Source organism: Eimeria acervulina, genomic scaffold (genome assembly GCF_000499425.1).
Source record: "Eimeria acervulina Houghton genomic scaffold, Eah_scaff14, whole genome shotgun sequence".
NCBI lineage: Eukaryota > Apicomplexa > Conoidasida > Eucoccidiorida > Eimeriidae > Eimeria > Eimeria acervulina.
In genome coordinates this window covers 75,254-99,405 of record NW_013549223.1, presented here as the reverse complement: position 1 = coordinate 99,405, position 24,152 = coordinate 75,254, and the positions used below count along the sequence as shown (strand labels likewise).

The window sequence follows — 24,152 nt, the reverse complement described above, 5'->3', positions numbered from 1 at the left end:
AGCACCCCAGATGAGGCGATCTGTCGATCGAGAATGTGTATGCCGCGGCGGCTCGATGTGACTTACTGCAGCAACAAGAAATGAAAACAGCAACGTCCCCAGTCTATTCATCTATGCAATCCGGATGTTCGGTGCTAATGCAGGGCCCAAGGCCTTTTGATGGGAAGAAAATGGATTGGCAGTCCCCCCTGCACGCAATTTGCCCCAGGACACGTGCACGTACAGCAATAATTCTACCGCTCTACTCTCTTCAGGCATAACTCCCTACGCAAGTACAGCATCAGACTTGTTAATAATGGGCTTACTGAGTTCGTGGGGGTCTTCGATAGGCTCGTTCCGTTGCAGCTGCCCGCTGCACGGCTGCTGCTGCTGCTGCCAGACGTGGAAGTTCAGCACTTGCAGCAACAGCAGAGACACTGCCGGCTGTCTGCTGTAGGAGCTGTATCAACTCCAAAAGCAAGTCACTGACTTGCACCCAATCATCCTGTTGCAGGAAGTCTTCCAGCTTCACTATACTGCAACAGCAGCATCCGTTCCTGCTGTTGCTGCTGTTGGGTGCAGCGCCTGCCGCAGCTGTTTCGTCCTGGGAAAAGCACGGATACAGAACATGCCAAATCTCAACAAACTGACGTTGTGACTGGTGCTGCTGGGAGTCTCCTGGCTGCCGTGTGAGCAGGCTGCGGAGGGGCCATAAAAGCAACTGCAGCGCGAGTGACCGAAGAGAGGCAAATGCGACTGCTACCTGCAGCATCACTCGCCACAGGCAGCTGCCTCCGTTGCATCTGGTGCAGCAGCTCTGGAAGGAATGCATGTTGGTTGGCCTCGCGGCATAGTGAACGAGCAAGGCTCGCAGGACCTGTTGCAGCGCCCCTACAGGGTCTTGATGCTGCGCTATATTCCAGTAGGTGCTGGCGCAACTCTCCTTCAAGATGATGCTTCGGCAGCAGACATTAATATTCCATGGCTGCTGGTGTGAGAGGGCCACGTGGGCCGCAGAAAGCGTAGCGTTCTGCAGCGCCATGGTGAAGTCCTGCTGCAAACATTGCAGCTGCTGCAACTCGTACTGCACTGCCTGTTGCATTTGCGGCTCCCCAGCTGTAGCCAGTGCTGCTGATGCTGCTGCTGTCATCGCTGATGAAAATGCGCATATCAAGTTGCCACGGGTTTCTATGATGGCAAGAGCATGTTGCTGCCCAGCCCTCACAGATGCTGCTTCTGCTGTTGTTGCTGCTGCTGCAGTTGGAGTTACTGCTGCTATTTCTGCATTTGCTGCTTCCATTACTGATCCTGCCACGGAAACTGTGGCCCGATAAGGGACACAAACTCCCCACACTGCTGGGCCGACAACCCGTATCCATGTAGTACGCAGAAGGCGCGCAGCAGCTGCAACTGCAGCTGCACCAGCAGAAGCAGCAACACCATCACTCGAAGCAGCAACAGGAACATACCTTGTAGCTGTAGCTGAGCTGGAATCCATCTTGCGGCTTTCAAGGAAGCGTGCGAGAGTTTGCAGAGCTGCAGCAGCGCTAGTTTCTACTGCGACCCACGCCAAAGGAAGCGCAGCTGCGCTGCTCGTTGCTGCTGTATTTGCAGTCGCATCCTCGCCTCCACTGTTGCAGATTGGCTGGAAACTATTCAAATCATATGCTTCAAGAGAAGGACAGGCAGATCGAGTGGAAATCATACACTTGCTAGGAGAGGTGCTGCTGCCGCTGCTGCTGCAGTTGCTGCCGCCGTTACTGCACCCACTACAGCTTTTGCTGCCTTCCCTCCTATCAATGATGGGGGATTGTAAGATTTGCTGCAGCATGCGGCAAGCGAGTGGCTGTTGAAGCTGCTGCTGCTCCTTGCGCGATAGCAAGAGGCGTAAAAGGGCAATGTCTGCATCTGCTGCTGCCGCGAAAAAATCGGATATATGCTCCTGCTGTTGCAGCGGCCTTCCAGCTTCTGCTGATTCTAGACAGAGCCTCATAACCTCTCCAACCCCGCGTGCAAAGCATTGCCGCAGCGCCCCCGCCGCAAAAGCAGCCCCTTCTGTTAGACCAGGCGCTGCTGCTGCAACAGCTGACTGTTGTATCTGCACGCACGCGCTCCTCGCTGCCTCCCTCAAGGCAACAAGGAGCTTACCTAAACACCCGAATGCCATAGTTTTGGCAACTGCAACGGGCGATTCAGTTGCTGGCAAGCCTGCCGCCGCTGCTGTTGATTTCCCTGCTGCCGGTGCCGGTGCATGGGTAGTCCATACGCAAGGACTGACGAGCCTCAGCAGCAGGTTGACCAACGAAGAAACAACATCTTCTAGGGTATCAGCCTCTTCAGCATTATTTGTTGCTTCCACTGCTGCTAGTGATAGCCTGGGCAGCTGCACCAGCACGCAGACACAGCACAGCGGCGCTTCTGCTGCAGCTGCTGCCGCCTCCACGATGTTCCAGCTGGTGCCGGTGCTGCTCGCCTTACTCCTGTCGGGTCTCTCCCTCTGCAGCAAAGCCAGCAAAAGATCAAACCGTTCCGTGCAGGTTCGAATGGCAGCTCTCAGAAGCCTCATGAGCCGCTGCTCAAGCAGACCCAGAAGCTGCCACTGCTGCAGCGCCAACAGATTACTGATACACCGCTGTCGTGGCTGGTGCTTGATCTGCATCTGGCACCGCTGCTGAAGTTGATGCTGTTGCACGTGGAGAATGGCTATGCGCAGTAGATGGATAGCTTCGGCTGCATGCAATGAAAGAGAGAAAGGAGTGGCTGCTGTATCTTGCATACCCTCGCCCTTCAACGACTGCTGCTCCAAAGCTGGCAGCAGTAATAGCAGCAACAACGGAAACGCTGGTGCTGCAGCTTCTGCCAAAAACTCTCGGATGTACGGCTTTGCTTTTAAGTCGGCGGCAGGTGCTGCTGCACCAGTAACCGGATGCGGCGTACTCTGCTGCAGCATCAGCAGGAAGCAGCACGCCACTGAAGTCGCTAATTCTGTTGCTGCTGCAGCTGCTGCGCTGTTTCCTTTCACTGCAGCTTTGATAATCGAATTGCACAGAGACACGGAACTCGCCCCTTTGCCTGCTTCCCTTACTGCTGCTGTTGCTGCTGCTGTTCCACCGTCCGCTGCTGCAGCTTCATCATATCTACACCATGCGGATTCTGCGCAGACTGCTTCTATTGCAGCCTCCTGAATCGTCACAGACAGCTCGTCTAGAGCCGCTGCTGCAAGGATGTCTGCTGCTGCTTCTCGCAGCTCAAAGCAAACACCCAAGTGATGAAGGCACAGATACGCCACCTTAACCACACCTTTGCTGCCGCTTGTGCAGCCACTAGCTCGCCAGGCACGTAGCAACAGGGCCAGCTGCAGCAGCAGCACCAATCGCTTCTGATGGTGCAACGAATCAGCATCCAGCGCCAGCCAATCTGGCGCAAGTTGTTCGTCCTCTCCTTGCTGGAGCTGGAGCAGCCGCACTATCTGTTCCACGACGAAAGCCCTGTACTGCCTCAGGAACCCGCTGTCGCAACGACAAACGGAACAGGCCAACCGGTCCTGCAGCAACAGCAGCAGCAACTGCAGCAGCAACAAATGCAGCCGCTCATGATGCTTTTGTTGCACTCGCACGTCCCCCAGTAAATGAACAAGGCGCGCACAGAAGCTTCGGCAGCTTTTAACGCTGCAGCAGCAGGTCGCACAGAATTCGCTACCTTTCTCGAGCAACTTCTGCTCCTCCTGCTGCACGTCCTGCTGCAGGTTAGCCTCCTCCTGCACCAGCTGGGTTTTTTGCTGCGGACTATGCTGGTGGTGCACGTCCCCGTCCTTTTTGCAGTGCCTGTGTAGATCAACAGTGGCCGAAGTTATGCGCCAAAGGATTTGCTGTGCTACTTCGGCTGGTAGAGACTGATGCGCATGTGGCTCCGCGTGCTGCTGCTGCGGCGGAATCGAAGAATCAGTAGGAGGAGGAGCAGCAGATGCCCAAAAAACACTAGCGGGGCGCAATTCCTCTGGCTTTTCCGATGCAGGCGCACCGAGAGCGTTTGTAGCTGCTACTGCTTCTTCTGCGGAAGCACTTCCTGATGAATATGTTGCCCTCTTTAAGGCGCATGTTGCATCAGGAGCCGTTGGGGTACCATACTGCTGCTGCAGCTGCTCCAGCCTGTCCTCTATGGTGATGAAGGAGTTCAGTAGCGCTGCTGTTTGCTGCCAACAGCTGCTACTGCCTGGTCTCCGCTTGTTTCTGCTGTCACAGCTGCAAGGGGTACTGCAAAGTGAAGGGACTTCAAAGGCACGAATGCAGCCTTGGGTCCTGCCGCTGCTATTGCTGCTGCCGCTGCGGTTGTTGCTGCTCCTGATACTTGTGCTGTCGCTGCCGTTCCTACTCTCTTGTTTGCATTTGGGAGGTTGGCAAAGTTCGTCGTTCTGTCCTCGGCAGCCATTTTGTCCCTGCACTTGATGCAGTTGTGCTGCACATTGCTGATCTCGCTGCATTATTTGCTGCTGTTGTGCAGGCGATGGCTGCTGCTGCCTTATCGACGGCTCCTTGAGCAGCAAAGTCTCGAGCTTCTCAGGCAGCAGCACGCCGATGTCTCGGTGCAGCGGCGCAGCAGCAGTAGCAAAGTCATCCAAAGCCTGCCACCGCCATGCCTCCAGTCCCAGCATCTCCTGCTGCTGCTGAGCCTGCTGCCTATCTACTCCTATCTGTTCCCGCTGCACCGTTCTTGAGGCGGTTTGCTTGTCTGTCTCAAGATCACGCCCATTCATGGCAGAAGCACTCGCAGCAACAATGTCAGCATCCACAGCACACGGAATCCCCGATGCTCCTGATGGGTTTAGCTCGTGGCGGTGCAGCTGACGCTGCACAGATGGAATGAAACAGCTGCCTTCCGGGAACGGGGAGAGTTTTTGCAGCAACTCTAGTGCTCTGACGTGCAGCCCTGCTGATGCAGAATGTGTTATTGCTCTTCTATGAGCCTCCGCAGCTACTTTGGCTGCTTTCGCCTCCGATGGTGCGGCTCCCTTTCCAATATCCCTGCATGCAGAGTGTGTCTTCGGCTGTGCCCCATTCTCTCTTTCGTCTACCCTGCCGATCGTGCTGCATCCGCCACTGCTGCTTCTGTTTCTGCAATTGACGATATCCATGGTGTCTGTGCAACTCGATGTGTGTCGCCTATAGCTGCTACCGTACTCACTGCTACAGCACTCGCTTTTTTTGCAGTCATCACTGCTGCTGAGCAGGTGCGTGAGCAGGCGCCCTCTTCGGGATTGGCTAGATCGTTTCAGCGTTCTTGTCCAGTGTTCTTGCTGCTTTTCATTCTGATCACGCTGCTGCTGTCGCCGTTGATGCTGCTGCTGCTGCCGCCGCTGCAGCTGCTGCTTCTCCGTTTTCTCACTTCCCTGCGGCAGAAACGTCAGTTCGCCTGACTGCTGTAGCGGTTTCAGCATCTCTTCCATAAAGTATGGCGCCAGGACCTGCTGCGGATCCTGATCTGCTGCTGGAGGGTAAAAACCCCCAGCAGCAGCCCAGCATTCTGCACAGGGCATTTCGCACCTCCAGAGTCGCGTCTGCTAAGCGGCTTGCCGGTTCTGTTTGGCTGCTCCAGGAGTCGCAGAAGCCACAAATGCTCTCAACGAAAGCAGCAGGGAGAACCAAAAACGGGAGACTGTCGTCTGAGGCTGGTATGTTTATGTGTTGCCCCTCTCTTTGCTGCTTTTCCTGAACGAGCAGATGCAGAGCGAAGGCAGGCACGAAAGCGCCCCTTCCACTACCCTGCCTGGCTGATGGCCTTAGACAAGCTCCTCTGCCCTCCCATACAAAAAGAAAGGCAGGGGGAAACCACAGCTAGGCGGTGGTTAATTGACGGGTGGAGTGGCCCCCACTGGGCGCCAGCAGAAGTACACTCGAAGCAACTCCAAAGGGGATGTGTAATCCTTTATGGCCCCATTGGGCCGCTAAAAATGTATAATTTAGGACTTTACTCTTAGGTTCTCATTTTGTAGCCACCAAAAACAAGAAGAGCGGAGAGCGAGGGCCCCCAAGGGCCCCCGGTTGACACCAGGCGGCTGAGGGGATAAGGAAGGAATTCACAGTTCACGTACTTGAGCAGCCTTCTGCAGGATTTACCTCCACTAAGAAGAAAAAGCTGAGGCCATTAGGTAGGCTCTCTGAAACGAGTGCGAGCGGCTGACGGTTCAGAACAAAGAAGTACACGCAAAGGAGCACAGCTTCTTGTACGTGGCTGTGCTGTAGTGGGTGAGGGGGGCTGGCTATTTAGGGCAAGCATATGAAGCTCTCCATGGAGGATTACAGCGCATTTATTTAAGTTCTGTATGTTCTTGAGCGGCAAGTTAGACCGATGAACCCCAGTGGTTCCTGCACTGGGCGGCCTTTGTCTGGACGGGTCTCGGGGTTCGATCTGCACCAACACACAGGGCACCATCCCTGAAACCAACGTTTCTATGTCAAAAACAACAATGATATTCTAAATCCGCAGAGCGGATGCCTTTCCTGGTGGGGGAGTATGTGTAAGAATCAACGGGACTCAAAGCGCCCTGTTGTATAGATCTCTGGTCGTACTCCTGTCGGGGATCGTCGGGTTGCCGAACTGCACCCATATGTCCCACTAGTGTGCAGCGAGACTCGTCGAGTTGCAGCATTTGCTCCGGCTCAATGTCAGACACGGGGGAAGCGCCTACGGGTGTGCAGGCGGCCGAGTCGAGAGACGAGGAAGTATATCGTCGCACTTTTTTTGAGTTTACTTGACTCTAAAAGATACACTTTCTATTTTCCCCGGCAAATTTAGAGCCGTATAGGGGCTGCTGCTGCAATCGTGATGACTATCTTCGCTTACCCGCTATTCAGCACTTTAGTTGGTGCTCCATTAGCTCTCCTTTTTTTCCGGCCGAGTTGCGCAGGGACGGGGACAGGAAGCCGTTGAAGGAAAAGTTGAGCCGACAAATGAAAAAGAACGGAAGAAGCGTCACCCAAAAAAGAGCAAGCAGTTGCAACCCGACGGCTCTCCAATTGTTGACTCTGCGAAACCAACGAAAAAAAGTACAATGCAGGCGGAAGGAGGGGCGCAAGGCTCCGCGCCTGCCAAATCCGAAAACGATCCGAGAAGCGAAACTTCAGAAAGGAGGAAAAAAAAGAAAAGAGCTGTAGTTGTTGCTGTGGAAGAAGAAGAAGGCAGCCAACACCCAGCAGACTTCTCCCAACCTGCTGCCAGCAACAAGGCCCGCAAATCAACTCTCCTTATGTGTGACAATGCAGCAGCAGTTGCCTTGGGTAATCTTCTGGCCATACAGGTGGGGCTTGTTCAAAGATATCAATAATCATCCATGGTTCGCGGGAGAAAAACGCACGGATTGCATCAGTATGTACCGTGCAGCCACAATGCCAGGAATCCAGTAGCTAGGCTGCAGGCTGCTTTACTTAGATACAAGTCTTCTAGTACAGGCTAAGCAATGAGCATGGGCGTCTTGAATTGGGGACGATATAAGGAGGCTTCTAGAAAGCACTAGGCAGTTGTGCTGGGAGCAGGACGCATGAAGTGCCTCTCCACCCACTGACCAAGTCGTTCTCCGATATTTGCTACACCGTTTTCCAGTGTATTTCAATTGCTTCTGTTGCCGCACTGCAGCGAGGGGTTTCACCGAAGGTTGAGGGAGAAGAGGAAGTCGATGAAGCTCAATGGGTTGAAGATATTGAAGACGAGGAACTTGGCCAAATCCTAGGTATCTTTTGCACGGCGCAAATGCTAGTTACCTACGTCTTGCCCATTGCTGCGCATGGCGGGAAACATGAGAAATACTAATCCCAAACAGATGCCACGCAATAGAGAACAATTTGAACGAAAGCAACACGTCGCTAAATCCGCCGGTCCAACGATTATACGATCCCTGCCTAGAGTGATTAAATTTGCATTTTGCTCGAGCAGCCAAGGCAAAAGCTTCCGAACAAAGAGTAGCGGAGCTGAGGAAAGCGATTTCTGAAACCGCATCTCTGGCCCTTGATAGCTACTTTGATGAACTTACGGTATGCCAGCACGGCAGCAAAGCTGCAAGCTCACCTCTCCCCTTTACAGCAAAGCACCCCCTGATTGACTCTGCAAGCACGTGGATGATGCATAGGATACTCGTAGAGCTTTCCCACACTTCCTGAATAGCCAATCATTCACAGTGTTAAGAAGCAGGGAGCTTGAATGGCCAGGGCAGATGAGAAATTATGTACCACTTCTTACCAACATGAAAAACGTACCTTTCGAATAATAGTACCGTTGATGAAGAATGCCCCTCAAGTTTGGTTGCGTGGGTGGTGGCCGTTTGGGTCCAGACGATAACGCAAGATAAATCCCTCACAATTGGGACCGCAGATGAGGACAGAGTTATTGCAGTTGAACAAAAAGCAGCACAGGAAAACTTAGCAGCGTGTGTAGTTCAACAGAAGGAGCTACAACAGCAACAACAGCGGCTTCTACTCTATGAACAAGTAGTCCGCAAAAAGATTTTAGATGAGCTAGAGTGGCGGGAGGAAAAGCTCAAAGTGCTCAAGCGTCAGGCAGCCAAGCAGGACCTCAACAGACAGGTACCATGTGAAATAATTCTATAACATTAGAGCAGAACGGAGACTAAGGCCTCCTTTGCTGCTTGAGGAAGCAGATGCATTCTTAGCCCCTGTTATCTTCCGTGCTAACCAGTGGCCTGGTGCAATCATGTGTGCTCCATCCGTTTCTCGCTCAGTGCGCCACTGCATCGCATGCTTCTCGTCAGATCCGGTTCCAACTCTGTCTCAGCATATTCGGTACGCTTCTGAGGTATCAGTTCACTGTATTCTCCTTTGAATCTGCGTCTGCATGTTGCTGCGCCCAGGACCATCTTGTGAAGTTGGTGCGGGAATGCGAATGCCGAATGGAAGCTGTAATGGGACGTCGTAAGGCCCGTTTATCCATTGTTTATGGCCTCCTAAAAAAGGAAGGGGAATACACCGCAGTTTCGAAGAGAATGGACGACGCCAAGTCCAACGAAAGAAACAACTTTATTCCTATGGGTACGCATTAATGGAGGAGGCAGCTTCGCCTGAATGAGAGGCAGATGCAATGTGCCGAAATTAAGTTGAATCTTTCTTACTCCGTTCCCTCTGCATCAGCCGCGCATAGGACTCACTCCAGAGTAATGGTTGAGACATGGGCTAGTGCTTCGCGCTGCGGACAAACCGCAGCTGCGTATTGCATATTATTGGAGAGGTCAACTTCTACTGGGAATTTACTTTACTAAAATTTGTCAACTCGTCGACGTTACATGCATGCCATTCAACGAATTCTGGACATTCAATTGAAACATTTCATGCAACAACTGCACTCTGTCTTCAGGCAAATCGTACCGTGTTGAATGGCTGCGGGCACCTCAACCCCTGAAGCTACAGATAGATCTCTGCCGGGCCCTCAAGGACAAAGTTCCAGCTGGAAGATATCTCATTTCTGTGTCTATATGGACGCGCATGGGTGGGCTGCATTGAAGTTTTATAGTACGAAGGGTGGTCATAATACCCAGAGGGTCGCTTTTTAGCCTTTGGAACGTTGCGGACTTTTTGCATGAGTAGGAGGCACGCGTCTCCGCTGGAGCGGATTGCCCACTATCGAAGAGAAGCTCCTGCGAGACGCGGCTGCGAGAAAGCAAAGTAAAGTATCCCTCCCGGTGCTGTCGACTGCCGGCAACGAATCTGCAGAAAGTGAATCATTTGCGGGAATGGCCGCAGCCGTCACCCAATCTGTGGAATTTGAAGCAAACTTCAAAGACGAATGCTTGAGGCAAGAATCACACCCCCGCACATTCTGTCATGAATAGGACTTAGAGAAAACTTGACACTCGTTTCTGCATTCAACAGGGTTCCGGAGTTTGCTGCTCGGTAACTTCCGAGGATACACTTTGTATGGTACATTCTTCCACAAATAATCAAGATTTGTGTAGCACGCTTTGATCGGTAATTCAGATTCGACCAGACTCTCGAACTAGCCTGCCCCTCGGAGACAGACGTAGAACCTGACATGTGTCTAGTATTCGAGCTGTTTCTGCTTCGCGGCCAGAAATCCCCCGTTGATAAGGCAAGTCGATTAATGCCAGAGGCCCCAAATTGCTGCTCGTAATGTTCCACTGTGCTGACTATACGACTCTACTGTCCTAAAGTCGGTTAAGCTCTGATTGCAAGATGGGCTAGCTGGGTCTGCGGGTTACATCTCAGGTCGTCGGCTGGGGCGCATTTCCTTTGGTAGATTCCGATTTTCGGCTGATCGAAGGAAACTTCAAAGTAAAAATAAATTGTCCCCGCTTTATTGACCCACAGAACAGACTGAAACGACTCGCCAAGGGCGCGCATGCACTTTAATCGCCTTGGGATTTGTCTACCACATTTTCCTGCTGTACATGCAGCCGCACCTATTAGTGGCAGTTCTGTTACTTACCAATTCTCCATCGTTCCGGTTGGAACTTGGACATGTTAGTAGACTTCGGTGCCTAGTGACTGCACACAAAATACAGCAACACCAATGTGTAGGCCTTTCAAAGAACGCACTCTCTTTGACTGGAGACGCATGTTGGCGTTTTTGCTCTAGCACGCAGCTCATTCGGATGGCTCCGTTCAGGTTCCATTATTGCGTGGATCGGTTGACCCGTCAATTCGTCGCTATCTAGATATGGAGCACCTCATGAGCAATCATCTCGATTCTTGGCTGTGTCACTTGTATTTCCGCTGCGAACGACTTCCCCAGTACACAAAGGGGCAAGTTGAATTCGAGCTACAGCTTGAGCATGCGGCGGCTTTACTTGGAGGCAGAAGGCAGGAAAGTGCAAGCGCCAAGTCCCAACAAAGCCATCGTCTTTGGCAAACACATGTCGAGCGCGCAAAGGGTTTGTACTGCCTGAATATATGAGGCGTGAATACAGAGGTCTAAACAAAAAGACACTCTTCAGCGTTCGTTGGCTTCACAAGGTGTGCCCAAGTACTGCGAACTGCTTGGCAACACAACATGTGCATGCCTAATGCCCTTGCCGCCTGTTCAGCGGATGATCTCGTTCAGCAACTCGTTAGCGCACTTCAGGCTTGCGAAGAAATGGCTGACGGTATGAAAGATGCATTGGCCGGTGTATTCAGGCACCGGAAATGTGGACAGTACTTCAGTTTTCAGCAAACCACAGACGCTATTCCCACGCATATTTTTGCTGCTTAGGCAAATATTTGTTGCGCTTCGGGGTAAATGAGTTCTGCAGCATCTTCAACAATTGTATCCAAGGATGGTGTGCGCGCATGGCGCCATAGAGATGCTCCGTCAGCTTTGCAGTCTACTCCGGATATAAATGCCCTTCAAGATTACGGCTACTCAGGTTTTCCCTCTTCCTAGTGTCACACTACGTAACGTCGTTTCGGCTTATCCGAACAGTGTATTTAAACTAGACAGCACAAAACGGGCCTCTCTAGTCCCTCTACTGGGCACGCCTTTGCCTGCGCTCTTAGCGCCACACGGCATTAGCTCCTGTTATGCTATGCGCTATGCGTGAAGTGTACTGCGGCACCACCGTCTCCCACCCCAGTGAAGCCTCTCGAAAGCTGAAGTATTTGAAGAGCTCGCTGTTGGACGACTTCCGGCTCTCTTTTAACAAAAAAGAAATTGGTACCACATAGTTACCTTGATTAGCGTGGGACGCTAACTCTACTGAGTCTCCAGAACAAAGCATTTAGCTACAGTAAACGAAGCGAAGCAGCTGGAGCTGGGGAAGCTAGTCCCCCTCCATTCTCAGTTATACGGCGGCATAAGCAGGTGTTTTGGGATGATCTTGTACAAATAAAACCAGGCTGCTATACAGATCCCAGCAGAACATGTGATCCCACTTCCCGAGGCTTCAGCATTCATGTGTATTTCTTTTCCACAGGCAAGGCGGCATGCACCATAATTTGTGCCGCCCTTGCAGTTTGGTGCTGCAGCCTTACCTTTATGCTAGGAGTGTGGCTGTACCTGCGTTCCGCTAAAGTCCCAGTTCATAATGTTCAGTTCAGTGCCTTCTACGTCCGACTAGATTTCGTGCAGGTGGGTGCCAGCCTAGTGTCCTCCGTCGTATACAAAGTGCCATTAAAGGCCAACCTGGAACACCTGTTGCCTTAGTGTCTAATGCGTTACACAGGAACTGCTCTCTCTAGGTCAGACTATCGGCGTCACAGTGGCGGGCCCTCTTGCGTGTCTGATTGCCTTTCTTCTCGTCTCAATTACCGTGCATGCCGCCAATATCGCACTGGGTAGACAGCCAACTCCAGGTACTGTTGGAAGCTTTGGGTTGGTTGTTATCCCGTAGATGGTCCATGAATCCCCAAGGACTAATATGCTCATGCCGTATCAGAAGGCACTGCGCTGCAGTCTGTGCCTTCTCGTTTGCTGCAGTTTATCAATTTTGTAGTGCACTTGGGGCCGCCACTGCTCTCAATCCTGTTCTTATGGCCGTTATTGAGGGACTGAGCTCAAATCTGAGTGGCATTTCCTTCGTGCTTTCTAACTACTACATCAGGGATGTCAATAATGGCACACTTGGAGTCATGATTGCTCTCCTTATTGACTTGGCGTTCATTGGGTGTAGTATGTTAGTACGTCATCTCTGACTGCTAGGCACTAGGCGGTCCAACCACTCTTCCATGTGGAAATATGTTATCAGAAACCGCCGTATACCATGTACACTTCCCATGCGCTTTCCACTTCCAACCTAGGTAGTTTAAATGGCCACTAGCGAGGAAGGTAGGGGAAAGCTCACGAGAGCCTAGTATTTGGGATTTCTTTCATGTGCAGGCATACTACAGCTACGCAATTTCGGTTCATCACCATGGGCAAGTGAAGGATACGCACAGGAGACTTACAGGGGATGCATCACTGTTTCGCTTGCCACTAGATACTGAGGTTTCGGAGCGGTACTTGATGGGGTGCTTAGAAAGTGCCAGGCAGTACAGGGGTCCCGAAGGGGAAGTGAGAAAGATCCATACAATTGGGCACCCAAGTCGGTTGAAGCGACACACCATAAATTGCAAATTTTCACATTTCTCTCTAAGCCCTTCACTTTTCTCCCCGCAGCTCTGCAGTGCAAGCCATGAGCCAGCACATTCTCTGGAATCGGGTGATGTGATGCCGGCAGTCGCGGAACTTGATCAAGACTCAAAAGGAAATATAGCACGAAGGCGCTGCTATCGATTAGGAAACTGGCATCGAGTCGCCTCTGAAGTGGTTCAGGTGGCGATATATACCGTGAATTCAAGGGCTGGAACTCAGACACTGCACAGGCAGTTTCTGGTGTAAGCAAGGTCGCATTTTCAAACAAGCTAGGAAAGTCACAGGATTCCACTGCCCCTTTCTACCCTCCAAACTACTAGCATATTGTTGCATACTGAAAGGTTGGTGCGTGGTATTGTCGAAGGCACCCTGACGGCACTATTGTGGAAGTCGTTGGAAGCCTTCCAGAGCGGCAGTACCCATCACAGGGAGCAGTTGATCATATCCAATCTTCAAAGGAGCCAAATGAAGAGGGTGTTCCTCCAGATCGGGAAAACAATGCATCATGATGCCGTAGTGTTGGTACACCTTTAAATGTATTCGAGGGGAACACTCTATCTGCCACACCAGAAAAGGAACGCCACCCTCTGCTTGCGCAGGGTGGGCATAGGCCCATTTTGAATGAGGCCGTTGGAGTTTCTAAATTGTCTAAATCGTCTTCCAGAATCTAGTGACTTTCGACTAACTAAGAATAGGCAATGACTCCGGGACCAGCAATTCGGCGCATAGGGTCTCCATGGCGGGATCTGTGATATATGCGAGTAGCACTTTCCTTTTAAACATAAAAGTCACTAATTGACCTTTTTTCTTACCTGCAGAGGCCTACACCACTCTTCCAACAGGTGTAGAACCCTCCCTGTCAGCCTCAGCGAGGGCAGGCGTACCACTCACAAAGCTCCAGCACATCAACCATTACTCCTAATACGGTCTTGGAAGTGTCGATTTCGAACTGGGGAAGGGCTTGAGGGGAGCATACACAGTGAAACCGAAAATGATTTGTTTCGGCTCTACAATACGCGTTCTTCCTAAATAATATCAAAACACTGACTGAGACGATCTGCAGCACATCATCCGCCCCATTACAACGTTACAACGCCTCTCATTGAGTCATTACTGTGTTTTAGAATCAGAGAGTCTCTGATGTGAGTCGTTGGACTGTATGAAACGTTGCCCCGATTGAGACGTTCATAGCTGCCAATTCAGAGAACCTCTCACGCAGCGGCCGGTTGCAGACTGGGTTTGTGGGCCCTGCAGGTACATGTCAGGCTAGAGAACGTGCTAGCAGGAAGTTTCGCCGCCCGGTGGCGCTGTACCCACAGCCAATGCACATCCTCCTGAAATCCAGAAAGAAAAGGTTATCTTGTATGCTGTATGTCAAACCTTTTGGCCTTAAGCCCTCCTGAACCCCATGGCGACGCCCCAAGGGAAGAATTGGAATCACATGGGGGCGCCACGCTTTGCTAGTAGTGGTATTTCATACAATTGGCCTGCACGTTGCCGAATCGGCGAATATTCTTTGATGAAAAAGAGATTCTCAACGTTGTGGAGGAAGCCCCTGACTTGCAGGCAAGGTTAGACTCTCCCCGTTGAGTCGAACGGGAGAAAATCGAGCAAGTTGCCTCAAAGGGCAACCAAGGTGCTTGGTTGCACCGGGAAGGGCCAGAACTGAAAACCGAATCGTCTAAAGGCGTGAAGCTCTTGTATTTAATGCCATGTTGCTGTATTTAATGTCAATCTCTCATACAAACGGCAGGGAGCATTCGAGGGGCGAAACTCAGGTGCGTGAGGGCGGCGCAGAACCATTTGCGGCCATGCGGCCTTGTGGCTAGCTCCTCCTAAAGGATGCACCTTCTTTGGATTCGTTGCGTGGCTACTCGTAGGCGTGAAGGCAGCCGCCATCACTCCGTCATGGGTCATTGCATTATTTCCTGCCTGAGCCATGTTGAGCCAGCCTCTTCTTTTTGAAGATTAAACTGGGGAAGGGATCTATTATCCTGGACGTGTATTGGGGCCCTCTCCCCAATGTGGCTCAAGGAATGATTCGAGTTGTACTCTCGAATTACAAGTCTGGCTGGTCCCAGTACTTAACGAGGTTCAGGTGCTTCAGCATATCCTGTTGAACGTTATCGGGGAGCACGCGTTTGTCGCCGCAGATGGGGGCGAAGCGGATATAACGTAGCATGGCGAAATTCATCATTTGGGCAGCGCAGTTAAACGTGCACAGGAAAATCATTGCTAAGTCATGAAAGAGATTGTAGCCTTTCTTTATGCTTCCGTAGAAGCGCGACTGTGCCTGCGTCAACCATATGGAGGCTACCTCCACAACGTCCATGGAGAACATGAACAGCACCCTGAAGCGGCCCATCGTATCCCTGAAAAGGCCGTGCTGCAAGCGCATGCGCAGGCGTCAAAACAGTATCGGTATAATCATATTAGTGAGTGTCGAACAGGATGTGTGGCATGAATTGGACACTAACGATTCCCGCCGGATGGCGAAAGAGGTGTGTTTGAGTTGGCCTATCAAGGCTAGCTTAGCATGGCACTGGGAAAGGTTAAATGCGCCACCGGCACTTGAAGCTACCCTAAATTTGATATGTCCTAACCTCTTGATACGATGGTAGAAGCCCAACGGTCGAATGCTGAGTGAATAGTTCAGTGATAACGAAGACTGTTGAAGAAACGAGCTTTTGAAGGATTCTTGGCCAGCAGCGGTTGAAGATAAGGGACTGGATCTCCTTCACGACTTTTGAAAGCCAAACGGCATTAATGCGGCGAAACACCGATTCGCCTGACGGTCGTTGAGGCTCTTCAGCTCCTGTCACCATCTGGGAACCGCTCCGAATTTTGTGCGTCTTTGGTTTCGGTGGCACGTGACGAATTATACAGCATTCGTTAGCAAAGCAGTATCGTACTTCAAGGCCATCAAACTTTGCACCTTGCCCATTTTGTGCCTCAGTCTTTGAAGCGGCCAGCTTTTTCTTCCAGTGCTCCACTGGGTGCGTATATCGGCTGAAGTCTTTTGCTTTCCAGTGTCGCCAGTCGCGACGTAGATTGAGAACAAAATGGGTCCACATGTCACTGAACAGACTTCCTACAAAGCCTCTTGTATGTTTTCCCTTTTGCACTGCGACTGTCGAAAGTGCACTTGCCCAATCAGAAGCTGTGGGCTTGCGTGCATTGACAAGCCTGATTGTCTTTCGAAACGAAATGTTCTCTTCTGAAGATTCCGGCGAGGGTTCCTCATAAACATTGTGGCTATAATGTTGCCTCCTCTCGTTCATTCCAAAGATTATCTCGGTTCGCCACACAGTTGTTGCCAAAAATTTGGTCAAGAAGAACGGCTTGACGATAAAAAACTTGAAAAGCCAGACTAGGAGCTTTTTGATTCTGCTCCAGACAGTGGACTCTTCGGTAGTAGCGCCTTCAATGACTAGTAGCACTCTTCTTTCCATATAAGCGTACCCAAAGTGAAAGTACGAGAAGGCAAAATCCTTGAAAACCATCAGCAGGTAAAGAAAAATACTAGAAGCCTTCATCAGCACCGTCCGGATGAGCAAGTATCTCCACGAGTCCCAGACAATGGCAAAGCAGCAGAGGATTTTGTCGAACTCAAGGGGGTCAGGTCCATCCGGACGTATTGGGACATGGGGTTGGCTGGGTGGAATGTAGTCAACCGAGGCTACAATGGGCGCCAGAATACGGCTTTGGCGAGCTGCAGCGCTGAATGTGGAAGCTTTTGACCCTAGTCGCGAGCCCCGGCTTCGCTGCTCAAAAGTGCGACCGCTTCGTCGAGTGGCTGCGCTTCCGTTTCTATCTCTCTGGGTACGCTGAACAATTTCTCCGCCACTGAAGTTGTCCTCCATAGGGGTGCCTCTATACTGGCCTTCGGATGACCCCTGCATACTACTGGGAAGCTTTTGATTTCTAGCTTTTCCAAGTCCTAGTCCAGCTGTAAAGTCCGCTGAACTCTGTTTAAGAATATCACTGTTTGACGGCCCCTCCAGCTCTAGAAGGACTCGAACGCCCTCTTCGCTGTCTTGTTGTAAAAACTCTTCAGTGTGCACTTCTTCTACGGAAGGCAATTCCTGACCCGTTTGGTACGAGACGTTGTAGCCGAATTCCACCAGGATATTCGTGGCCTTATGCGTTGCTGGCAAGAAAATAGAACCATAAAAATTTGCAAGAGCCAATTCTCCAATGAAAGAAATTACTGCACTAAGTTGCAGCTGTGCAAATTTGTGCTGCATTGTTTCGAAAAATGGCAAAAATACAGTTCGGTTGAACACGTCTACTCCAAAGAATACAATTCCAGGCAGGTGGAAAATCAGTGCACGCCTGTATTGATCCCTCGTTTTCGCAAGGTACAGACCTAAAGGAATGAGCAAAATAGAGCCAAAAATGAAAGCTGCGTACAAGGGCCAAGTGAAGTGATTAAAGAATGGCAAAACTTCACGGACTCTTGGGAAGGTTTGAACATGATATAAGGCAGCATTGGAAAGGAATTCAATAATGAAGTAACCCACGTACCCTGACATTTCCCTCCAAAAGCCTACATTTCGACCGCCAAGCGTCCAGACTTTCACGTATAACACGTAAGTTACATGAAGCGCAAATTCATTGGCTAAGTACATGTACAATATGTTTTCGACCCGAGCGTAAGCACGGGGCGGGTCGATGCAATTTGGGTCAACTTTCTCCCCATCAGCGTCAAGTGCACACGGCGGAGGAGGTTGATAGTCTGGTATCGGGTTTCCAAGGTCGTCTAAAGGGCAGTCCTTGTAGGCGACCATGTATAGCGCTAAGACCGGATGAAGTGTGCTCAAGAACATACAGAACATGTAGCAGAGGCGACGATCCACACGGCGGATTCTTGCCGCTACCTGACTCCAACAAGCAAAAAGGTAGTTTTCTGCAGGTGCATTCGCTTCATCTGGGCCCTTCACCAGAGCTTGCTTTTGCGATTCCGTTTTGCCAGAGCCACCGTCGCGATCTGGCGGGATAGCAACAAGTGTAGCCGGTCCCTCCCCTTCCTGCCCATCCATTTTGTCCAGTTATACCTTTTGCGTCTCTATGTGAGGTCGCTGAGGAAACGGGAACGCATGGCTACGTACGCAGGCTCTGCCAGGGCACGGTGGGGTCACCGCCCTCGCGCCCAAGGGCAAACGCTTCAGTATATATCCTACCAATGAGAGCAGAAATCTCACCGAATTTCCAGCACAAAAGGAATGTTTTGGCTATGTATATCATGGAAATGCATGGGTAGGCTGGGGTTTGCTAAAGCCCCGCTAATGGCGCTGAACGGTAGATACCGCACACCAGTGCTGCTGCTGATCGTTAATTGCATGCCTTCTGGCTCCTTGTGAAGCCCAGAGCTCACATATTATCATGACGGTTTTGGCAATTGTGCATTGTTGGTAGATGCAGTCATCGTGACAGATTGCCGAATAGGCATGAAGGTATGCGATGGCATGCAGTCTGGTTGCGTTTGCTTAAGGTCTTAGTTGGAAGAACGTGCGTGGGTTTCGGGAGAATTTCCTGCTCTACGTGGGAATGCTCAATCAGCTTGGGGCCTCCTTGCGAGTTTTCGCCTAAGGAGTCGTCTACAGTTGCTGTTTCGACGGTCTCAATACTGTTTTGGGGCAAAGATTGAATTGTACTCAGTTAATCCTTGGGTTGTGCCTCTACTTTTGTATCCTCTGTTAACTTCTTAACTAAAAGTGTTGATAGTCTCTCTACGCTTACTTTTTGTTCAGGCTGAAAGTGGGCTGCGCTGAGTGAGCATCAGGTGTTGCTCTTCGCCTGTGACGCATCAGCCGCTCTTGAAAACTTCGGGATTTACGTCGCATTCCCCCAAATTGAACAGTTTTGTTTACATCATACGAATGGATTGTTGCGCTTATTGGGGCTGTCGCTGAAGGGCCTTACTGGCCAGGTCAACTGCTCGAGGCAGCAGCAGGCTTTCTGAGCATAAGACGCCCTTCATGCAAACTCCCCTGCACAGGACCAGTTGCGCATCAAGCATATCATCAAGACAAGGCGGCGATGTACATAATTTGTTTCTCCATTCCTAAGGGGTGCCAAGGTTCGGCAATTCGACAAAATTTGGAAGCTTTTCGTGGCATTTCTCCCAGGGACAAATAAATGCTCAGCTGGTAGTGCAGCCTTGAGACAACGGCAGGCGAGTCGCATTGCTCCCTCGAGGAGAGCGTATAAACAAATTGTTTGCGGTGGAGTTTACCGAAGCCAACTTATGCACGTACTTACTTTGCAACAGGATTCTCGAAAACTCCATGGTGAATAACAGCAACCAACAGCAGATGTGCATGTATGCTCTCGGGATTATTGCTGTGCAAAGGCGTGCATGTGCAACACGCTTGTACGGTGGCCCTTTCAAACATTCCAGCTCCCACTACCGTGATAGTGCGTTCATCTGTACGCATGGCCTAGCCTCGTTGGAGGCATTCTACGCGGCCCAGTTCACCGTGTTACCTCATTCATGTATGCAGTTGGCTTAGCCCGGAGACATTCTTGCAAGCTTTGCATCGCGCCCATAATCCTACCCAAAGGATGCAAGATGAGTCAAGACTCCTGAAAAACAGTATGGGTTGGGGAATGACTTGATACAGCGAAAAAGAGAAATTCCGGTTTTGACGAATGCTGGGCACAGGACCTCTCGGACAAGGCAAGCGGCAGCATTTGCAGCAAGTAAACAACGAAGCACGCACGTTCAGCATCGTGAACCTGTTCGGAAGAGAACAGGTACAGTTGAGGGTTCCGGATTAGGGAAAACGTCCTATGAAGTGTCAAGACATATATTGCCTACTATTTCTGGTGGTCCACAACCAACATTTAATTATTGTAGCATGGGAGAAGGGCCCCCCCGTACAAGAATTGAATGTTGGCTATGATTCTGACTGGCTTTGTATGCATCCCCTCTACTTCCCCTACGTTCCATTTTCATTGACTAAAAAGGCTGGCACACTAGGCTGCCAACAGTGAGAACTTACGAAATTTTGGGGAAACGCTCAGCTGAAAGGCAGATGGAAGCTGTTTACGTCGGAAGATGCCACCCACCCTGTTACCCAAATTAGCTTGTGAACTGGCACGTTGGGTGGCCGGCTTTTGTGTAGTGCAGCATCCAGCCACTCATGCTGCCAGCAAGCCATACGAAAGTTCCACCCCGCAACGAACACGGCTCATGAATTGCCGCGAGGCTTGGCAAGGCAGTCGCTCGCACCCCTTCTATACCATTCAATACCAGCACTTTTCAATTGATGGGTTCCACGCCGGATGCATAGAATGGTGTTATCGAGTCTCATCGCAAGCCTTTTTCTCGAAATCTGCTCAGCAAGCGTAGGGGTCACTTCCAACCCCCCTCCGTCAGCCATTCAGTTGCTGTGTTCACGTAACAGCTACTAGCCTCTACAAACGCCACACACGAACTGAACGGACTTTGTGCAAAGAGTCAAATATTGCATGTATTTTTCACAAATCGGCGTTGTTACTGTTGTGGCGAGCTATTCCTATATCAGTGAAGCAGCACTAAGCAGTACGCAGCGTCCAGTCATCCATAGCCGAGCGCGTAAAGGGCGTACCAAAATTTAAAGTAGAATAAACAAAGTAATTCTACTTTCAGGTGCAGGGTTCCCATTTGATCTCCGTAAATATAGCTGTCTCCGCTCACCCCTTTCAACCGCAAGCCATGGGTACTGGTCATGCCAAGTTCGCATACTGCAACGGCGTATGCAACTGCCTTTGATTTCAGTAGCAAGGTACTCAATCAATTTTTTATGTGGAGAAGATCTTTTTGTTTGTAGTTCTCGCTGTTCTTCGACGCGGATGCAACAACACTTTTGCGTGTCGCTGCAGGACGCGTGTGGCTCGGTGACCAAAGGAGATGGATTAACCTGCAGGTATCACACGAGCATACCGTTGCACATCAACCTGTAACCACCTTATCCTAGAGCTTGCAACTAGGGCGCAGTGATAAGACAAGGGGGGTTCTGCGTCGGAATGCTAAACAGGCAAACTGCCCGATACGCGCTATTTTAAGACAGCCTAAAAGCATTTTAGGACAGCCTCCAACCAATCTTGTGCCGAAGCTCTTAGTCCATAGAAATGTATTTCTCAGGGAACTGCAGCTACAAGTGCAATGTTTATCCACTGATTGTGCAGGGAGACCGGCTGCCTGCGCTTCACGTGCAGCGGTCTATATACAGCGGTTTAATAAACAGCTATACCCTGAATTAGCCAGATACCTGTACGGCAGTACACGAAACTGAGTGCGTGAATCAATGGGAGACAATTTTACCATAGGATATGAGCATTGCACACTGCTCACGACAGACTAAGTCCGCAGTCCTATTGCTGACATTCCTAAGGGTCACCTCCTGTCTAAGTGCCTAGATTTCGGTAATAAAAATTGATCCCTAAGACAAAGGCGCTCTTGGTAACTTTATTAGGATGCAGTAATACGTAGGGCAGCCCAAAATTGGCACGATGTGGGAAATCCTCCACTAAAGTTTTGATATTCAAAAGTGCCTTCGGCGTGGCCGTGTTGGCCCATGCGTAAGGGCTTCGACGGATCGTATTTGTACTTGACGAGGGAGAGCGCCAGTTGGTAACATTATATCACCTAGTTGTTGTTGATATCCTCGCGCTTTCACCATTTGTCGTAAACGAGAGTTCATGTCCCTCGAACATGTGAGGCGATGTCCTGTATAGTGCGTGCCCTCGTCAAGGCGGTAGCGTTGCCTGTAAAGTTGACGGCGAAGGTTTTAGGAAAAGTAAGCAGAGCAGCAGCCAAGGCGGGGGTAAGAGTTGGAAAATCTTGTGGGAAATTTGGAGCGAAGGCCTGCAAGAAGTGCCAAAGAAATTCTGCCCGTACCTGCAAGGCTCTGGGAAGGCGTTCTCAGAAGGCATGTAGGAAGTTGGCTAGAAACGCCAACAGCAAGCGCTGTGCAAGGAAATGCCCAAAGTGTTGTGCTCCGCTGCAGCGTTGTTCACACACGGCAACGGGGAAAAAGTGCAGCAACCTCTGCACGAAGTGTGTGGTCAAGCGCTTCAAGTGTAATGCCAGCTTTAAAAAGCCAAACTGTTTACGTCAGATCGGCCTGAGAACACAAACATGCCGCAACCGTGACAGGCACAGAGCACGGCACGGTCACTCACCCAGGCTTCGAGACGGGAATGGCCGTCAAAAACTCAACAGCAGCAACCGGAAGAAAGGCAGCGAGGGAAGGGCGACGAAGCCTGTAGGTCACTCCTATCCTCCCCTACACAGAAGTGCAGACGAAGGCTCAAACGACCAACAAGGTAAAACCCGCCGAAAACGCCGCACGTCCCCTAGGACGACCAAGAGGCCTCAGCCTCGTAGCAGTGCCTCAGAAAGTGCCTCCTGCAAAAGCGTTATGGAGGTTCAACATTCTGGAATGAAACACGAACACCACAAGGAAGTAACTAGGCACAGAAAAGGAAAGTCACAGGAGCGAAAAGGAGGCGAATCGAGAACCTGCGTGGCAGCGAACACTGCGAAGATTCTTGTAAACAAGAAAATGTCGGCAGTGTCACAAGAGAAACATGGCGATGGGCCAGAAAAACAGTCGATGGCAAAACTGGAAAGTAAGGGGGAAAAGTCCAAACCCGGTTCTCAAGCATTTGCAGAAATTCTCACAAAGGAAATGCATGCAACCCGAGAAGATCCCCAAACCAGAGGGGAAAATGAAGCCGATATTACACGTCCGCACAAAACAAAGTGGCAAAAAAAGAATCCAAATGCAAATCTCCCTTCGCACCGAAGCAAAGGCAGGGAACCGGCGCATTCAAATGAAGATGCAAGACATGTTTCTGGATTCAACAGCGCACAAGGCATCAAGCACAAAGAGCATCAGAACGCGAAATTGCATGAACAACCAGAGAAGAGGCCCAAGAAAAAGCCGGGAGCCGTTGTGCAAGAATACGCCTTATCTGAGGCGCATTTGCTTCATGGGCAAGCGAGCCTGCAAGACAAACGTAAGAGGAGCTCACGCCTGCTTTGATATATGACTAATGGGGGAAGGCATAGAAGCAGTACCAGTTGAAAGTCATTTCGCTGCTAAAACCTTTCCAGAACCAAGTTGTGCGCAATCTTCTGTTTCAATTTGCAGATTTAGCTAAAGGAACCAGAGGCCAAGATAAGGAGCATGGTGAAGAACTTTTTGGGGTTGCGAGAGGAGAGCGGTCTTCAGAGGAGAAAAACCGCAAGGACCCAGCAGGCATGCCTAAGGTGGCCCAAGAGATGGAATGCTCCATAAAAGACGGTAGTTCAAAGCAACGCACTGCGCGGTGGCAGGAGAAAAGGCAGTCAGAAGATGGCAAGCCGCCTACAAGAATGGATGCTACAAAATGCATGGACTCACCACCAGCTGAAGTGACGGAAGAAAGTCAAAAGAATAGGAGCCATACGCAGAGTTTCGACGCAGGAAAAAACATAGTGGGCAGGCGTACGGCAGAGGCGAGAAGGGCAGAAGTTTCAAAAAGCTCCAGGAAGCATCTACAATGCGAAAAACCCACTTCAAATCAACTTCCCGGGACCGACGGGGAGCTGGAGAAAGACGCCGTTTTTGTACAATGCAACAGTGCAACAAGACTGCCAGCAGCAGCCAGGGCAACTGACCCAATCTCCAGCAGCGACAAGAAAACAAAATGCCAGCAGATTGTCAACGAGCGTCTAGCTGAGATTAGGTCTGCTGAACAAAGCTTCACATTTGGTTGCCAAAACTGCGACTCTGACTTCTGCGAAGACAAGCAGCTGACAGATCAAACAACGCTGTTCGGCATCGAATGCAGGCTTCTTCCCGAGTCTGCTTGTTCAGCAGAGTGGAAACGTTTTGCATGAGTGCACGAAACCTCTTTTTATTTCTACGACAGCTGCAACAACAGTATTCCAAACTTTTAAAATTGCCAGATTTATATCACAACTCAGCTGCCCTTCCCAATCTAAAATTTATTTTCCCAGTCCAAAAATAACCTGACAAGCCGTAACCCAAATTGTTTTGTTGCGAGGAACCTCGCGTCAGTCAAAAATAAACTTGTCCAATGTGCCAGGGAAAAAAACGTCGGGAAAG

The 24,152-nt window shown here is 50.6% G+C and overlaps 5 protein-coding genes across 5 annotated transcripts; 3 read left to right on the top strand and 2 right to left on the bottom strand.

The window, feature by feature from the left end:
- Positions 1–301: 301 nt before the first annotated feature.
- On the bottom strand, positions 302–5,512 carry EAH_00003970 (hypothetical protein, conserved; the record flags this gene model as incomplete). The annotated part of the gene is made up of 1 exon (XM_013393585.1): positions 302–5,512. One exon carries the CDS (start codon positions 5,510–5,512, stop codon positions 302–304), a length of 5,211 nt encoding a protein of 1,736 aa, XP_013249039.1.
- A 1,126-nt stretch (positions 5,513–6,638) lies between these two features.
- EAH_00003960 (hypothetical protein, conserved) lies at positions 6,639–9,811 on the top strand (the record flags this gene model as incomplete). The annotated part of the gene is made up of 8 exons (XM_013393584.1): positions 6,639–6,698; positions 6,884–7,273; positions 7,576–7,702; positions 7,906–8,003; positions 8,301–8,552; positions 8,837–9,014; positions 9,337–9,468; positions 9,567–9,811. 8 exons carry the CDS (start codon positions 6,639–6,641, stop codon positions 9,809–9,811), a joined length of 1,482 nt encoding a protein of 493 aa, XP_013249038.1.
- A 1,687-nt stretch (positions 9,812–11,498) lies between these two features.
- EAH_00003950 (hypothetical protein) lies at positions 11,499–13,556 on the top strand (the record flags this gene model as incomplete). Its single annotated transcript, XM_013393583.1, has 6 exons — positions 11,499–11,631; positions 11,960–12,045; positions 12,140–12,251; positions 12,394–12,593; positions 12,793–12,911; positions 13,412–13,556. 6 exons carry the CDS (start codon positions 11,499–11,501, stop codon positions 13,554–13,556), a joined length of 795 nt encoding a protein of 264 aa, XP_013249037.1.
- A 1,550-nt stretch (positions 13,557–15,106) lies between these two features.
- On the bottom strand, positions 15,107–18,089 carry EAH_00003940 (hypothetical protein, conserved; the record flags this gene model as incomplete). The annotated part of the gene is made up of 2 exons (XM_013393582.1): positions 15,107–15,433; positions 15,651–18,089. The coding sequence occupies 2 exons, from the start codon at positions 18,087–18,089 to the stop codon at positions 15,107–15,109; spliced, it is 2,766 nt and encodes a 921-aa protein (XP_013249036.1).
- Positions 18,090–21,758: 3,669 nt separating this feature from the next.
- On the top strand, positions 21,759–23,923 carry EAH_00003930 (hypothetical protein, conserved; the record flags this gene model as incomplete). Its single annotated transcript, XM_013393581.1, has 4 exons — positions 21,759–21,860; positions 22,155–22,301; positions 22,584–23,058; positions 23,193–23,923. 4 exons carry the CDS (start codon positions 21,759–21,761, stop codon positions 23,921–23,923), a joined length of 1,455 nt encoding a protein of 484 aa, XP_013249035.1.
- Positions 23,924–24,152: the final 229 nt, after the last annotated feature.